Source organism: Globicephala melas, chromosome 7 (assembly GCF_963455315.2).
Source record: "Globicephala melas chromosome 7, mGloMel1.2, whole genome shotgun sequence".
Lineage (NCBI taxonomy): Eukaryota > Metazoa > Chordata > Mammalia > Artiodactyla > Delphinidae > Globicephala > Globicephala melas.
Window position 1 is genome coordinate 111,408,407 of NC_083320.1, and position 18,337 is coordinate 111,426,743.

Genomic DNA, 18,337 nt, shown 5'->3' on the forward strand with positions numbered 1-18,337 from the left:
TAACTTTGCTTTCATACCGTGTCCTTAGAAGCTTACTCAGGTGGACAGCTTCCAGCTTCTCTTCAATCCAAGCTCCAGGCTCTTTCTGCAGTTTCAACAGAGACAAAATTGTCATGGACTTTCTTATTAGGAATATTGATGGCTTTTTTAGAGGCTCTATTTTCTCCCAGTTTTTCATTCAGGTCATGAATGCATTGCTTGTGTGTTTTCACTTCCTCAGACAGGTTCTCCTTTCTCTTCTCATTCTTTTTTGAATCACTTTATCCTGTAGAACCATGACTTTCCATAGAGGGTTGGCTGTGTATGTATTGAACATTGGCATATTTTACCTTTATTCGTCTTTCCAGCTAGTACCTAGCTGCCAGGTTATCTTTCAGATCAGATTGCTGAAGAGCCATGCCTTCCTAGCTTATGGCCTTTTTAAAGGCTCAGAAAGCTTTTATGTTCCTCTCCTAGTAGCAGGGGACCTCTGCCGCTTCCTTCCTTGTCCCTTTAGCTCCTGCATGACTGTTGTTTCCTGGAAGGTTTTCTTAGCTCCTCTCTCAGTTGTGTGTCACCATCAGAAGGCATTATAATTTTTTCACCTTATTTACTACAAAACATTTTCAAATATACAGAAAAGTTGAGAGAACAGTGTAGTGAATGTCCATAATATCCAGCACCGAGATTCATCAGTTATCATTTTGCCATATGTGCTTTATCTACCATATAAAGATGAGTGTGTGTGTACGTTTTGTTGTTTGTTTTTGGTTTTTTCTTGAAGCAATTCAGAGTTATAGCCATTTTTGGCACTTGTCCTGTGGGCTTCAGTTTGACCCTCAACATAACATAATGAGGATGCTCTTCTGCATGACTGTGATACTGTTATCATACTTAGAAGCAGTAATTCTCTCATTTCATTTTATAATTCATATTTAAATTTGCCCATTTGTCCCAAAAAATTTAAAAAAGATTTGGAAATAGGATCTATTCAAAATTTACATGTTGAATTTTTTATAAAGTTGAGTTTGTTATGTCTCTTGTCTCTTTTAATCCATAAATCTACCTAACCTTTATAAAACACCTTGAAAGACTTTTTATTATGAAAAATTTGAAATAACAAAAATACATAAGTACACAGCAGGATGATGGCCACTTACCCACACCCTAGCTTCAGCAGTTACAAGTATACACAAGTACACAGTACGGGGTCCACCTGCCCATGCCCTAGACTTAGCAGTTAATAGCTTACGGTTGATCTTTTCCATCTGTACTCCTGTCACTTTCCCCTATATTATTTTGAAGCCCATCTCAGACATCACATTCATCGGTTTTTCAGTATTATCTTTAAAAGATGAATTTAAAAATACATATCATCACACCTAAAAAATAACTATAATTAATACTATCAATACTACAATCAGTATTTATATTTCCAGTTGTTTCATCTATGTCATGGATGTTTTTTAATTGTACAGTGAAGAAAGGGGGGGACCTTGTTGGTTCCTTTTAACCTATGAAAACTGGCTAGCACCAGAAATTCTGAACGTGATTTTCAAGTTTGAAGTCTAGCACTTGTTCTCAAAATATGCTAATTCTGTGAATATTTTGATTTTCCGACATTTTTATAAAAACCTGATATCCTTTTGGTCAGATGTGAGTTTAGTGACTCCAGTGAGGCTCTCTTACTTCAGGCCAGTGGGACCACGTTTAGCAGTGTTCCCCTGTGAGTTAACTCAACGATGCCGCTGCTGCAGGGTTGTGAGAAGTGGGAAGGAGAGGGTAGCTCGCGGTGGAGGGAGCTGTCCAGACCTACTTTGCCTTCATCCACAAGCTTCTGTTTTTGAGACGACCTGCTCCTGCTTTTGCCAGCCAGGACTGTGTCAGTGCTGCTGTTTTGGTGGTCTCTTTCCTTGTGGTTTTCCCCTGAAGTCAACACCTTGTCAAGAGGGCTGGACCTTTTGACAAGCCCTGTTGGCCCCAAGCATGGCGTGTGATGTTGGTGATGCACTCTGGCAGTTGGCAGCACTCTGCCCTGGTGCAGTGCTTCCATCACCATGACTGGTCACAAGTGTGTCCAGGCACCAGTGCCTCATTTCCTCCTCTGATGTAGTCAGTCATTTATGGGGAATTAGGAGCTATCACTGAGCCGTCTCCTGGGAGTGTCAATGCAGGGTTAGAAATTAGTGGCTTTCATAATTACCTTTTTCTTTGTAATTAAAGAAAATGTTTTGCCACCTTATTGTGGTATAATTGGTGTACAATTAAGTACATGTATTTAAAGCTTCAATTTGATGGGTTTTAACATGTATATACCTGTGAAACTATCACTTTCCTTTTCTGTCCCTCTTAAAGACTAGCAGATGAGCAGCTAGAGAGAGGGATTTAACTGCTCTTGTCTTTAATGTTGCTTTTCCAAATCCTGAGACTCTTTATTCTACTCTCTTTCAGCTCAAAACTGGTATTGAAATTTGGTGTCTTCAAATTTTGGCATTGTTTTTACTTACATAATAGTTAATGAATTTCAAAATAATATAGGGAAACCTGGTGGGAATGTAAATTTGTGCAGCCACTATGGAAAACAGTATGGAGGTTCCTTAAAAAACTAAAAATAGGGAATTCCCTGGCAGTCCAGTGTTTAGGACTCGGCGCTTTCACTGCCGGGGCCCTGGGTTCAATCCCTGGTCAGAGAATTAAGATCCCACAAGCTGTGCTAGGTGGCCAATAAATAAATAAGCAAATAAGTAAATAAAACAAAAACTAAAAATAGAGCTACCATATAATCCAGCAATCCCACTCCTGATCATATATCCGGAAAAGATAAAAACTCGTATTCGAAAAGATACCCAGTGTTCATAGCAGCACTATTTACGATAGCCAAGACGTGGAAACAACCCAAGTGCCCATCAACAGGTGATTGGTTTAAAAAGGCACGGTATATGTGTGTATGTTGGAATGTTACTCAGCCATAAAAAAGAATGAAATAATTACCATTTGAAGCAATGTGGATGGACCTAGAGAGTATTATACTAAGTGAAGTAAGTCAGACAGAGAAAGACAAATATATTGATGTCAGTTATACGTGGAATCTAAAAAATAATACAAATCTATATACAAAGCAGAAACAGACTCACAGACAGAAAACAAACTTCAGTCTACCAAAGGGGAAAGGGAGAGGGGAGGGATAAATTAGGAGTATGGAATTAACAGATACAAATAGATACATAAAATAGAGAAGTAATAAGAATTTACTGTATAGCACAGGGAACTATTTCAATATCTTAGAATAACCTGTAATGGAAAAGAATATGAAAAAAACCCGTGTGTGTGTGTATAATTGAATCACTTTGCTGTCTACCTGAAACTAACACAATATTGTAAATCAACTGTACTTCAATACAAAATTTTTTTTCTAAAACACATAAATAGGGAAACCTGTGAGGGTCTTTTCTCCTTAAAACAGATACGAGCTGAGCTTGGGAATTACCTGGTTTGGGCAAAGGAGTCATTGCTCAGTGCAGCTGGATCTGGTTTTGTCTGAGCACCTGCTCTGATGTGTGTGACTTTGGGGCATTAACACCTTTACCAGCATCTTCATCATGAACACCATGAGGGACACTCTGGGGAATAAACGAGAAACATGGCATTTAAGGTCTTAGTGAACCCAGGCACACCAAGTGCATGATGGTTCTCAGTGGGTCTCCAGGACTGACTTGGCCCCTTGGAGGAAAGGGGGACTTGTGGTTCAAAAAAAAGATCATTTAAAACTGGTGTATCTGTTGGTGGGAATGTAAATTGATACAGCCATTATGGAGAACAGTATGGAGGTTCCTTAAAATACTAAAAATAGAACTACCATATGACCTAGCAATCCCACTACTGGGCATATACCCTGAGAAAACCATAATTGAAAAAGAGTCATGTACCACAGTGTTCATTGTAGCTCTGTTTACAATAGCCAGGACATGGAAGCAACCTACGTGTCCATCAACAGATGAGTGGATAAAGAAGATGTGGCACATATATACAGTGGAATACTACTCAGCCATAAAAAGAAACGAAATTGAGTTATTTGTAGTGAGGTGGATGGACCTAGAGTCTGTCATACAGAGTGAAGTAAGTCAGAAAGGGAAAAACAAATACCATATTTGTTTTTGCCTTGTCTTTAACGTTGCTCTTGTCTTTAACGTTGCTTTTCCAAATCCTGAGACTCCACACATATATATGGAATCTAAGGGAAAAAAATGGTTCTAAAGAACCTAGGGGCAGGACAGGAATAAAGATGCAGACATAGAGAATGGACTTGAGGACATGGGGAGGGGGAAGGGTAAGCTGGGACGAAGTGAGAGAGTGGCATGGACATGTATACACTACCAAATGTAAAATAGATAGCTAGTGGGAAGCAGCTGCATAGCACAGGGAGATCAGCTCGGTGATTTGTGACCACCTAGAGGGGTGGGAGGGAGACACAAGAGGGAGGGGATATGGGGATATATGTATACATATAGCTGATTCACTTTGTTATAAAGCAGAAACTAACACACCATTGTAAAGCAATTATATTCCAAGGAAGATGTTAAAAAAAAGAACAACAAAAAAACCTAGTGTATATCCTGGAAGTCATTCATTCTTTTTTTCTCTTTTAGATTAAAATATAAGTACACCGCTAAACACAGTTCAATAAAGTGGTTTAAAATTTTTAAACTTTCATTTTTTTAATACTCAGCTCATTTTTAAGTTTGAGATATAATTTATGCAAATCACCCACATATTAAATGTTCATTTGGATGGATTTTGACAATTGTCATACTCATGTAACCACCACCCAAAACAAAATACTGAGCACTTTTTTTTTTTTTTTTTTTTTTGCGGTAAGAGGGCCTCTCAGACTGCTGTGGCCTCTCTCGTTGCGGAGCACAGGGTCCGGACGTGCAAGCTCAGTGGCCATGGCTCATGGGCCCAGCTGCTCCGCGGCGTATGGGATCTTCCTGGACTGGGGCACGAACCGGTGTCCCCTGCATTGGCTGGCGGACTCTCAACCACTGCGCCTAGGCTTTCCTTTCGCCCACTCCAAATCATACACCACTCCCCCGACTTCTGTCACCATAGCTAGGTTTATTTAAGTGTTGAAAATGAGATCATGCAGTGTGTGCTCTGTGTCTGATGTCTTTTAAAAGGTCAGCATGCTTTGCGATTCATTCATGCTTTTGCCTTTTGATACTGAGTAGTATTTATATGGATGTATCATAATTTACCCATTTTCCTCTTGATAAACATTTGGATTATTTCCCACCTTTTGGCTATTATGAGTAAGATTGGTGAACATTTTTTACAAGTCCTGTTGTGGAAGTATGTTTTCATTCTTCTAGGGAAAGTATCTAGGAGTGAACTGTTGGGCCCTATGGGAAGTATATTTGTAGCTTTATGAGAAGTTGTATTGTTCCATGGAACTCGTGTGAGCACTCTGCCATCTCAGCCATTCTAGTGAATGAGAAATGGCTTCTCAGACTTTTTAGAAAGCAGTTTTATTGAGGTATAATTTGCATATAAGCCATCCTTTATAAGTGCACAGTTTGGTGTGTTTGGACATGTATACAGATGTGTGACACCACAGTCAAGTGACTTCATTCCTGTGAAAGATGCCCTCATGCCCTCTGGCCCCTGGGCACCACTAATTGGTTTTCTGTCTCTGTAGATTATGTTGGTCTTTCCTAGAGTTTCATATCATGTGTTACTGTGTCTGACTTCTTTTGCATATTGTATTTTTCTTTTTTTTTGAGATTTATCCCATGTTATGTGTATCAGCAGTTCTATCCTTTTGGTTGCTGAGTAGTAGTATTTTGTTGTATGGTTGTACCACAGTTTGCTGGTGGTTTAGTCTGTATAAATCAGTGGGCTATGAACGTGGCAATTCAGGGACCCTCTCTTAACCTCCCTGGAGAAAAACTCCTCCGTTGGAATGGGGAGTCAGGAGGGGAGCCAGGCATCTTACTGCTTACCAGGTAGCCTCTGAATCCCTCTTCCAGATCGTGGTCCTTCGTCACTTCCTGGCAACACATGCTGACAGCTTCTAGGTCTAGGGGAAGGGGCTTTCCAGGTGTCAGGCTGCTGCTTGACCCTCTTCACTGCTGGCTGAGAGTACAGCTTTTTTGAGTCTGCTAAATTATTTGCCACTTGTACTTTTAAAAAGATTCCAAAATTATTAGGTTCTAAAATGTCTTTTCTCTATTCTTGATCTGTGTGGCTTTGTGTCTTTTTATTTATTAATCTGCTTTATTGTCATTTTGGGTGGGGACAAAGGCAAAAGTATGTGTTCAGCCTGCTGTACCTTAGGCCCAGAAGTCTTTTTAGCAAAACCCTGGTGTTTAAACCACAAGTTTTTCCTTTTGTTTTTGCTGTAATTAACAACACTGTGATGAGCATGCTTACAGTTCAGCCTTTGTTCAAATCCATGCTTATTTCTTTTTTTCTTTTTTAATTGAAGTGTAGTTGATGTACAGTATTTTATAAGTTACCAGGGTACAATACAGTGATGCACAGTTATTAAAGGTTATATTCCATTTATAGTTACTGTAAATATTGGCTGTATTCCCTATGTGTGTCCTTGTAGTTTGTACCTCTGAATCCCCTACCCCTGTGTTGCCCCCCTCCTCCCTTCCCTCTCCAGTGAACCGCTGGTTTGTTCTCTATATCTGTGAGTCTGCTTCTTTTTTGTTATATTCACTAGTTTGTTGTATTTTTTAGATTCTACATATAAGTGATACCATACAGTATTTGTCTCTTTCTGATTTATTTCACTTAGCATAATACCCTCCACGTCCATCCATGTTGCAAATGACAAAGTTTCCTTCTTTTTTTATGGTTGAGTAACATTCCCGTGCGCGACCATATGTATGTGTGTGTTTCCCACATCTTCTTTATCTGTTGATGGACACTTAGGGTTGCTTTCTATCTTGACAATTGTAAATAATTCTGCTATGAACATTGGGATACATGTATCTTTTCAAATTAGTGTTTTCGTTTTCTTGGGATAAATACCCTGGAGTGGAATTGCTGAGTCATGTGGTAGTTCTATTTTTAGTGTTTTGAGAAACTTCCATACTGTTTTCCATAGTGGCTGTACCAATTTGTATTCTTACCAACGGTGTATGAGGATTCCCTTTCCTCCACAGCTTCACCGACTTTTGTTATTTGTGTTCTTTTTATTCATAGCCATTCTCACAGGTGTGAGGCGATAGATCCCTCACTGTGGTTTTGATTTGCATTTCCCTGATGATGAGCTATGTTGAGCATCTTTTTATGTGCTGTGCTTGTTTCTTTAAGACAAATTTCTAGAAGTAGAATGGTGGGGTTAAAAGACATACATACTTTTAATGCCAAATTGTGCCCCAGCAAGGGCGTGCTAATTTAAATTCCGACAGGACCAGTGTTTCTTTCCTGTTCCTATGTAAGTATGCACTCGGTAGAACTTTCTCCCCACCCCCCCGAAAAAAAAAATACTTGCACATAAAGTCTAAGCAGTGAAGCCACATCTCAGCAGAGGTGTCAGATATGACTGTGGTCGGGGCTGGAACACTGCCTCGTTCCTCGCTGCATGCTTGGTTCGTCCCCTGTGTCTGGCCGAGTGTGGGTTTGAATGAAGGCTTTGGGCTTCTTTGTTTCAGGTTACACTCCTGGCACACCTTACAAAGTGTCCTGTTCCCCCACCAGCGGGGCGGTGCCACCGTACTCCTCCTCCCCCAACCCCTACCAGACCGCTGTGTACCCCGTGCGAAGTGCCTACCCCCAGCAGAGCCCGTACGCACAGGTAGGCCTGGGGCGCGCTGTGGGAGTCTTACGGGGTCTCCTGGGCACTGTGCTTGTGGGAATGGCCGATTTCTCGGGGCTCTGACCCTCTGGGTGTGGGACCCTGTGGCCCTCGTCTCTCTTCTTTCCCCAGCAAGGCACGTACTACCCCCAGCCCCTGTATGCAGCACCCCCTCACGTCATCCACCACACCACAGTGGTGCAGCCCAACGGCATGCCGGCGACGGTGTACCCTGCTGCCATCCCTCCGCCTAGAGGCAACGGCGTCACCATGGGCATGGTGGCGGGGACCACTATGGCCATGTCAGCGGGTGAGTCCTTGGCCCTGGGGTGCCTGCTCTGTGATGGCATGAGGGCTGGGGGAAGGGAGAGCTCACCAGTACTCTGACCCTTGGCTTTGACTTTTCATGGCTAGGGTTGTGTGGAAGGACATCTGATCCTTTTGGGAAGAAGTGGCATGTTGTGTTTTTCTTTACCTCCCCTCCTTTCTCTTCGCTCTCCTTTCAGTTGAGACTGGAGTGTGGGGTTTAGACCATGAACCAAGTACCTTTTCCATAGACTATGACTGAGTAGCCGTCTCCAAATGGGATGGGGCCACTTTTTTTGGAGAGCTGAGTCACTTGGCTGTAGGGACAAGAAGTGACCAGATGCCTATGGCGAGCACATAGAGCTTGGGCAGGGGGGGGGTACTTTGTGATCTGGGGGCTGGCCCTGTTGATCCTCCCCTTCAGTGTGGGATACCAGTGCAGGCCAAGCTGTCTGAACGCGGATGTTTCTATGAATCTAGGAAAGCCGGTCTTGTGTTCATAGAGATAACAGCTGCCTGTAGAAATCCTTTGGCGTACGTTGATTTTATCTCCCCAGGCTTCCCCTAGGTCTGGAAAATAAACCACAGGCAGAAGAGACCTGTGGCTGGAATGGGCCTGTCTCCATGGAACCTTGGAGTGTTTGAGGGCTTGACTGAATGTCTAGGGATTAGGTTACCTCCTGTGGGCATGTGAATTGTCTGTGGTGAGGGGCCAGGTACACACAATGCGTTTGGTTGCCCATGGCTGGGTCTTTAGAAAAAAAAATACATATGTATGTATGTGTGTGTATATATATATAGTTCCCTCTTTGTTTTCCTAGACTTCAGTATAAGGAAGACGTGTCAGGAGAGAATGGTGTTTCAGGATACCATGTGTGTTTCTGCTTAGAGTCACTCTTTTATTTGGTTTTCCCATACTTACCCATGAAGGCGGAGGAGAGTCTGGCACAGATAGAAACTGCGTGTTTGCGGCACATGGAGGGTGGGGATGGCAGGCCCTGGTGTGGGTGCCCTGGTGTGGGTGCAGGCAGGAAGGAGGAGGAGAGGAGGGCTGCCGGGTGAGGCTGTAGCTTCGAGGTGGTGCTTGTCCGTGAATGGACACAGCCGAGTTTTCTGCAGTTTCAGGGAAAACATGCTTAGCTTACGGTACTCAGAAGCTCATATAGTTGGGAATCTCCCTCCGCCTCCCTCTCTCCCTCTCTTCCAGTTATTTATTACCACCATAACCCAAGTGTACAGGTCAGTGGTGTTATCACACTGTGGTGTCACATCTCCAGAACTTTCTCGTCCTGGAGAACTGAAGCTCTGTACCCATTAAACAGCTCCCCCTTCCCCTTGGCCCAGACCCTGGCAACCACCATTCTCCTTTCTGTCACTATCCATTTGACTCCTCTAGGGACCTCGTATAAGTGGACTCATGCGGAATTTGTCTTTTTGTGACTGGCTTATTTCACTGAGCATAATGTCCTCAGGGTTCATCCGTGTTGTAGCATGTGACTAATTCCCTTCCTTTTTAAGGCCGAATAATATTTTTGTTTTCTTTTTATCACCTCATCTGGAAAAATAATACGGTATGCTTTTATGGAGAGGAGGCCCAAAGGCTTCTGCAGACATGCTATCCATGCGAGCTTGCTGTGTTTATACATCTTTGACTTGTATATAATCAAGAGTTCTGAGAGCATTGTGGGTCAGAGCCATCCCCTCTTCCTGTCTGCCTCCCGCCTTGCCACGGGGGTTGGGCGGGAGCTCCCCTGTAAGAGGGAGCAGTGGTGGGGTGCTGCCCTCCACTGAGATGCCTGCTCTTCCTTCCAGGTACCTTGCTGACTGCCCACTCCCCAACTCCTGTCGCCCCCCACCCCGTCACCGTGCCCACGTATCGGGCCCCAGGAACGCCCACCTACAGCTATGTGCCCCCCCAGTGGTGATCACCCTGCAAACGTAAGTGACTGGTGAAGCCCGAGGCCAGCTTGTGACTAAAGTGCATTTTTTTAAGAGGAGAATGGGAGATCTGTGTCATTTTAAATACTGCCAAGAAAAATGCTACCTGATGATCCAAAGGCAATGCAGCGTTTAAATTTTTGTCCTTATTGGGACTCTGCAGAGGAAAGAAGAAGGAAACCATGAGTTCTTGCTGTGCATCCTCTGCACTGTGTCCCTTACCTGGGCTGTGCTCTAGTCTCCTGCCCGCCTCCTGCAGGAAGTAGGACTCCAGTTGTAACTGGAAGTCTCTGGGGTCCGTGGGAACCAGCACGGCTGCCTCTCTTGCTGCTGCCCTTTCTTGTCCTAGTGGATCTCCTCCTCCAGTTGAATGCCTCCTTTCCTGAGCAGTGGTGCCAGAGGAGCTGTGTGTGACTGTGTCCATCTTTCTCCCCACCCCCCAGGTTTGTGGATGGAGCTGTGCAGTCACATCATGGAGGTTCCACAGCTGGTGCTGCAGGCCTTGTGCCTCCAACCAGGACTTTCTTCTTAATGCTCTCGACACTTAGCTAAACACTACTACGGCCGGCCCAGCAGGTCCTAGCACCCTCAGTCTCCAACTGACTCTGTGGGTTGGTCTTAAAGCAAATCCTGTTTGGTGGGCTGCCAGGCAATTTTTTAGCTAACTGTAATGATAAAAAGGGAGTGTTAATCTGTTCTGAATCATATCTAGTTGAATGCATGTTAAAAAAACACAAAAACAAAGCTTGCTCAATCTACCTGCAGTGACTGATGCAGAACCATCATATGCAAAATCCAAAGGAATGGAAAAGTATTTTACAACTTGTATCACTAATGCACTGTTGTAATGTATGCAAAGTCTTAAAGTTATAAGTGTTAAAGTGAATTTCTTCATAGAGCATCTGAAATCTCTTTGATGATTCTTCAGCCTTTTGGGGTTGACGTGGGTTGCCAGTTGGAAACGTGGACTTCTAGTTTCCACCCATCTGTTCCTTTTGCACGGACTGCACTGGGAGAGAGTTGCAGGGACGGGGAGAGTGTGGGGAGGCCACCGCTGCTTGGGGTGCAGCCAGGTTAATGGCTTTCTCTCCATTTAGGCTTGTGGGGTCAGTGTGATGTGGACGTCCTTAGGGATTACCATGAATCCAGTTAGGGACACAAGGTGGTTTATGTATCAGCAAAGCAATTTTCTCTGCCATCTAAATTTTCATTACAAATCTCTTACAGATAGAGATGATGTTTTCTATATGTTTAATGGAAAAGTCCTATGTAGAGCTAAATTATTTTCCTGGGATGGGAAATATATGAGAGAACCAGCCACACTTGGAGGAGGTATTGGCCTCACCTTTATTTAGCTTAGAAAAATCATTCCTTTCCCCCCTACCCCCACCCGCCCGGGAAATGTCTGAGTCACCTGAAAACATATGTAGGCATTGTTGTTCTTCCTCTCACAAAGAAGGCAAAGACTTCATTCAGCTGTGTGTTATGAAGAAAGTTGTATATTTAAGAACTTTTAAAAGGGAACAGAACTTTATTGGATATTGATTGTTCCTTGTAGAGAGGCAGGGCTGTGGCTGTGTTTCGGCCCATGCACTCGATGGGGACTTGTCCTCTGAGACCACCTGGAGGGCGCTCGTGGAGATGGCTGTGGGGAGGTGTGAGGGAAGGGCTGGCGCCTGTCGTCTGTGAGCCCCTTTGGCCATCTCTTCTCGCGGCTGGGGACACTCAGCACAAAGCACGTGTGGACAGCAAAGGGCCAGGCAGCATCAGAACGTGTGTGCCTGCCAGAACTTACCACAGAAAGGCTTTTGTGTTTAAAATCTGAATATTGTACATAAGAAACCAAGAGGAATTTTTGCCTAAATGTGCCCAACTTGTATCGATGGGTGTGTGTGTGTGTGTCTGTCCTCAGATGAAGTCGGAGGGGGTGGGGGGTGAGGGCTGTTCCCTTTCAGCGGTCTGTCAGGGGCGGGGGTGCCCCTGCTCCACCCCGTCGTCGTTTCAAGCGCTGTGGGCCTCAGGTGGGGAGGGCGCCTTTCTCTCCTTACGGCTCTCGGCAGCTGGTCAGGGCTCCGGCACTGGGGTGGCGTTCAGCCCCGGATGGTGAGTGGATACCTGACCCCTGAGCCTTTGGTAACCTTATTTTTTATAGTAAGTACTCTTCATAGTTTTCTTTTTCACATTTTATTTTATAAGAGTTTTAGGAATATTTTTGCATGGATCATTGTAAACAGAAGATTTATTTCTAATGTCTGTAACATAGTGTGTTTACTGATAAGTACTTTAAATTGCTTCAAGAGCACTTAACCCACCTTTGTATGTGTGTATTCATGTGTGTGTGTGTGTGTGTGTGTGTGTGTGTGTGTAGCAGCCATTTACCCCAGGCACACTGTCCACTTCAACTCTTTGTTGGTAATTCCATCTGTATAGTGGACGGTTTGTAATATCAATATGTTCTAAGGGTTCCAGGGGCTGAACAGAGAAGTTGGTTTCCCCAGTTGAGCGTAATAAGATAGGAGAAAATAAGAGTTTAGGATATGCTTTTTAAACGTCCCAGTGTGCGCACACACAGAAACACACATGCCACTACCTGTAAGGATTGGACTCATTTGAATTCAGGAGGAAGTTATGAGAAATTATATAGGCTGTTTCTTCCAGCTTGCCTGAGACTTGGCACACACAGGGTGAGTGTTTTCACGAGCACTGAATTAAATGGTGTTTTCAAGAGAAAGAAAAGAGTGGGTTTCGTTTTCTCCCCATTTACATCAGCTTTATAAACACTTTCCCCCCTGTAATTTCTTTAAAAATCTTATTTCCCTTTTGTGAAGTTGAGTTGGGAGACTTCATCAGATACTTTTGCATTATGGAATACATCTCTGTGGAAACCTTTTTAATTTTGAAACTATCGGCATCAGCTACCAAATATGGAAGGTAGATCTTGTCTAGCAGGTGAGAATCTGGATATAATGAATAGTAACAAAACTATCATATGTTGTAATTTTAGCAGCATTTAGTTCCAGTAAAATTAACTAAGGAATAGAGCTTCTGTTACAAAGTTGCATAATTTGATATCCTAAGCACAATAGTAGAACATTCAGAGAAATTTTGCATTTTTTATATGTGACATTCCTAATTTGAGAGTCTTTCAGCTAAATTACAGTTATTTTAGAAGTTGAGACAGGCAAGTAAAGGAACTAATTCCTATAAACATAGGTATCATCATGGATATATTTTTTTTTTTTCATGAATATTTTTAAGAAATTTTATTCTTCAGCCTTCCCCTAAGGTTTAGAAGGTATGTTTCTCTGCTTAGGGAAATCTTGTTTGGATCTGGGCCAGGTGACTGAACGTTTCACGATGAGTGATGGTCCCGTCATCCTGCTGCCTTTGAGAACTGAGGCCAGCATCCGGGCCAGGGCCATTCATGGTGACAAGCACAGAAGCGCTTCCAGAATCTTTTACGTCTCTTGTGTTCAACCTTTTCTCAGCATTCTTATTGGTTTGGTTATTAAGCCTACCAGTTGTATTATGTGACTCTGTTTCTTGAGTGCTATGCAAATGTAGTATTTACAGGAGCCGAATGTGGTTCTGAGCTGTGGGCTGGACAACTGGTCGGTACGCGCCCTGCCCTTCCCAGGCTGGGCATGCAGTGCCTCGCTCCATCTGCTGGCATCGGCACTTCAAACAAGAGGAAACAGATTCTTGGGGCTTGGGATGTACTAATCTCTGGTAGTGCTGTCCTGCCAGCAGGTGGAGAAAGGATGGCAGGCACCAGACGCATCAGTATTGGGGCTTGCTTTTTAAGAAGGAAACCCAGACTTCTTCACCTGTCCTTTGTAAACATTTGGAAACAGTATTACTCAGACCAGTTGGGCCACCTTCTCCCTATCTGGCAGCTAACGGCTGGACACCCCCGTTCTTGCCAGCCTGGGCATTGCCCAGACGGGACGCCTGCCTGACTTCCTCTGGCCGTGCAAGGGCAGGCTTAAGGGTGTGGGGCTTGAGGTGGGGGGCAGCTTCTGGTTCTTCTCTTGGTGCTTTCTAAGGACGGGTGTGTCTCTAGAGAGGAGTGGTTGGCATAGGGGAAGGGTGGCCCGCGTGACTCTCCTCCAGCACATTTCACATGTTGGTATGTTGTTTTGTCCTGAGCTGTTTGTTACTCAACCTGAGCTTTCTGAAAGGAGCCTGCAGAGGACAGCCTGCAAAGGAGGGTCTGATCTTTTCAGGTAGAAAGTTGCAGAGTTGATCTTACATGTTTCAGAGGATTTGTCTCTTTCCCCACCCTATTCTCTTGAACAGAAAACCTCTGGGGTAATCTTATTTGAATCCCCGGGATCAAACGTCAAGTCACTTGGGACAGGGAGACGAGGAGAGGCTGGCATCTCTGTGCAGGGAGCCTGCAGTGAGCTTCAGGGGATGCTGTGCTCCCAGGATTGGTGTGTTGGAGATGACAAGTGTCTTGGCTTGGCCTCCTGAGCCCTGTTGGTCTCCTGTAGGTCCTCGTGCAGACCAGTGGTTGGTAGACCAGTTGGGCTGGACCTGAGGCCAGCTCTCATGTGTTCCTGGCGGGGTTACTGTGATGGCCACTCAAGAGAGACCCCAGGGAGCCACTGTTACTGACTAGGAAATTGGTTTTTGTTTTTTTTAAAACGATTTTGGAATACTGTTTTTTTTTTTTAGACCGTTCTCATAGTACTTTTTTAAAACTTAAGTCAGCATTGTCTTCCAGTGTTAAAGGCCCCCCTCACCTCTGCATTGAACTTAAGGTGTCAATCAATACAAAGGAATGGAACACCCATCCTGAGCCAATTCCATTATGTGTAAATTCGTACTATTTTAATTTTTTACGCAATCTGATGAGTAGATGAGCTCAGATTTAAAATTCTTAAAAGCACGTTTATTGTAACAAGAATTGTTATGTATTAATACTGCAGTTTTCAATAAAGATTGACTTGTGTTGCATATTGTGATTTTCATGATTTTTCCCCATAGGTTTTGTCTCCAGGTGGCTTGGCCTGGATGGAAGGTGTAGTGTCTCTTAAGTTAGGAAGTCCAGGGGTTTCAGGCTCAGCCCCAGTGACCTGGGCAGTATGTACGGGTGTGAAGGTAGCAGGTTGTGGGTAAGGGGAGGGAAGCCACCCTTGTTCCTCCTCTTGTGGTCCTGTGGCCTGGGTCCTCCTGGGAGGAAGACACATCCTCCCCCATTTCACCAAGGAGGAAGGTGAGACCCAGAAAGATTACGGACTGCCTGTCCCCCAAACTCACTTCAGCTAAACAGACTGACTCTGGAAGCAGCCAGGCAGGGAGGTGCTGAGACAGCTCCCAGTTACCCGGAGCCTCTCTGAAGCCTCTGTCCACCAAAGCCCTGGGGGCCTAGCTCATTCCTCTAGTCTTAGGAAAGGCCTGGGGTAGAAACAGATAAGTGGCGAGGGGACGGACGAGAAAATGCACAGAAAACAAGGGCCGGCAGCCAGGTTATTTTTCACAAGTTTCTTTATGAAATTAAATGTGGTTTCTGGCTTGGAGAAGGTGTAGTGCAAGAGTGACTGTACATGCTGCTGAATTCCCGTGGGCCACAGGGGCGGCTCCGTGCCCCAAGCCAGGCCCTGGCCACACTCATTGGTGCCCCTCCTCTGTGGGATGTGGGCTTCCTTCCAACCCACATGCCCACCAGCCTCTGGGTGGGTCAGTCCTGGGTGCCGGGCCACAGAATTCAGTCCTTATGGCTTCTCACGCTCACTTAGGGTAAGGCAGTCTTTCTGTGTCACTAACAATTCTTTTTCTCTACCGTTAGAAAAACAAAATCTGAACAAAAAATACTGGAACCAGGTTCTGGAATCACCCCACAGCTACAGGTGGACTGGTCACAAACCCTGACAGAAGTATTCAGCTGACTATGGTTTTCTTTCCACTATAAACAAACACATCACAAGTGAAGAGAGGGTGTCCAGCAGCCAGGAGTGTCTAGAGAGGGGCTGGGAAGCAAAAACGGGTGGGCTCTGGGCCAGATGTTTCTGTGTGCAGAATTCCTGGTTCCCACCCACCAGGGACGCAGGCTGCCTGGTTCACCAGCTGGGGGCCTGCAAGGAGAACAGGAGGGCAGAGGGGCACACAGCCTGGCTCTGCAGGTGGCCGAAGGCAGAGACGTCTCCTGCCCAGAGAAACCAGGGGCAGGAGGGACGATTAGAAGTCCCAAGAAGAGGGTCCAAAGCGGCATTCTCACACGTGCTGGCCTGGTGGTGGTTCTGAGCTGTGGCTCCCAGGAGGCCCCGCACAGGCCGAGAGGGTGGCGGGAGGTTCACGTGCTGGGGGCCTGCCTCTCCAGCCAGCGTCTCCAGCGCCCCAGTAGTGGGGAGGAAACCGGGAATGGGGGCACCTCGCACCTCCCACCTCCAGTCTGTGTAACAGGCAGAGGAAGGCCGGGGAGGAAAAGCTGGAGGCCCGCCGGTGGGGCAGGTCCAGATGGTGCCATTGGCGGGGCGTGGGCTCACTTGCGGAAGGGCGCCAGCCGGCTGATGCTGTGCCAGAAGGTGGACGGCTTCCGCTTGGGCTCTGCCAGCACCAGGACCTGTTGCTGCGGCAGGCTGGTGGGCAGAGCTGGGTGCTTCTGGCGTGTCAGGTAGTAGGGCCGGCTGAGGGCTGGGCAGGGGAAGAGAGCAGGGGTCGGAGGTGTGTTGGGAGCCGCGTGGCACAGGGCAGAGCCTGTGGGGGCAGCGGGCCGTCCCCGGGCTGCCTCCAACACCCACCCTTGCTCCCCTGGGGCTGACCACACCCAAGGGCCTGGGCTGCCCTCCGTGGTCTGCAGGGGGGATGGCCAGGGGTCGTGGGAAGGCGTGAGGCCTGGAGCTGCTCTTGGGGGGGCGTTTAACGTTTCTGTAGGAACAGGCTGTTAGTTCCTTGCCACGAGGTGCCTAGGCCGGCTGCCAGGAAGCAGCCCTGCCTGGGGAAGGAAAAGTTGGCACCGAACAGCACCGTGCTGCTCCCGGGAGCCTGCGGGGCTGGAGAGCAGGAATATCCACCGCGTGCCTAAGCAGGCTTCCCCTCACCAGCAGCCCCTCACCACCAACCTTTGGGAACACAGACCTGCAAAGGGCAGTGGGCACCTCTGAGGACCCAGGCCCAGCTGACCCTGCTTTGGGCCGGGCTGCTGTGGGTGGAGGTGGGACCACCACCTGCTTACCTTTGGGCTTCCCGACAGCCTGCTGCTTGCTGGCATTCAGCATGGCCTGCTTCCTCTGTAGCTGGGTGATGGAGAAGCCTGAGAAGGGGCCACAAATGAGAGCCACAGCTGCCCTCCCACACCCCCCTCCTCCCCCTGCCACGGTCCTCTTGCCCTGGCACCAGTGCAGTCTCTGTGCACCCGGCCCTGCCCACGGTACTCGGGGGCTCAGCATCCCGCCCCAGCAGCCTGGCTCGGCCGCCCAGGCGGAGGACGTGCTCCGCAGGGGCGCTCTGGTGCACCTCTCGGCGGCCTCCCTCGTCGCCCTGCCCCGTCGCTCACCCTGCCCGGCTCACCGACGTGGCTGGTGCCTACTGTCCTTTCTCGGCCCTGTGGAGGCGGCTCCTTTGCCAGATCCAGAACCGACCTGGTCACCGCCCAGCGTGATGGCCAGGGGCCCAAGGACAGGAGGGGAATGCCGTGCTCACGTGGGGCAGGGGGAGGCCTCTGGAGGCCGGCGCCCACCTCCCACTCCAACTGAGCAGAGGCTCCCACCCTATGGAGTGTGTGCACGCGTGTGGCGGGGGGCAGTGACCCACGCCTGGGGCCGAAGCCACGACGTGTCCCAGAGCCTCGCCAAACCCCGAGGTTCTGCCCGTGTGAGACCGGCCTCTCACAGTCCCAAGGTCATGCCGGCTCCCCGGCACGGGGGCACGGAGGGCTGGGTGGGCCCTCGCGGTGGGGCCAGGCCAAGTGGGCTCTCGCACCTGTCTCCTGGTCCAGCCGCACCTGGTCCCGCTCCCTGGCGAAGGCCTTGAGCCAGCGCTGCTTCTGCTCGGGCTTCTTGGCGCACAGCAGCTGGCTCTCCCCCGAGGGGCCGCAGCGCAGCCGGAAGGCGTTCCTGACGCTCACATGGAGCTCCCCGTCCTTCCCGTCCTCCAGGTCCACCAGTTCCAGGCCATCCAGGTCCAGTCGGCCCTTGTAGTAGAGCACATCCCGGCGGAGAAGGTCCTGCCAGAGACGCCGTGAGCCCCCCGGCTCGCCTGCTTGCCCGGCCCCGTGGCCTGAACCATCCTCCTGACCGCGTCCGAGGCCCTGCCTCACCTTCTGCCCTGTGACCATAAGGGCCAGCGGGCTGCAGAAAGTGA

General features: G+C 47.3%; 2 protein-coding genes across 4 annotated transcripts in view; one reads left to right on the forward strand and one right to left on the reverse strand.

Moving 5' to 3' along the window:
• Nucleotides 1-14,712, forward strand: part of FAM168B (family with sequence similarity 168 member B) — a 38,174-nt gene extending 23,462 nt beyond the window's left edge. For all 3 annotated transcript variants that reach the window (XM_030840492.3, XM_060302592.2, XM_060302593.2), the window contains exons 4-7: nt 7,644-7,786; nt 7,919-8,096; nt 9,905-10,030; nt 10,474-14,712. In XM_030840492.3, coding sequence (XP_030696352.1) covers nt 7,644-7,786; nt 7,919-8,096; nt 9,905-10,017 — 434 coding nt within the window. In that variant the 3' untranslated portion in view covers nt 10,018-10,030; nt 10,474-14,712. The remainder of the gene's footprint in view (nt 1-7,643; nt 7,787-7,918; nt 8,097-9,904; nt 10,031-10,473) is intronic.
• Nucleotides 14,652-18,337, reverse strand: part of LOC115843926 (uncharacterized) — a 254,621-nt gene continuing 250,935 nt past the window's right edge. The window contains 4 exon segments of the mRNA XM_030840489.2: nt 14,652-16,575; nt 16,578-16,669; nt 17,211-17,288; nt 17,957-18,200. Coding sequence (XP_030696349.2) covers nt 16,096-16,575; nt 16,578-16,669; nt 17,211-17,288; nt 17,957-18,200 — 894 coding nt within the window. The 3' untranslated portion in view covers nt 14,652-16,095.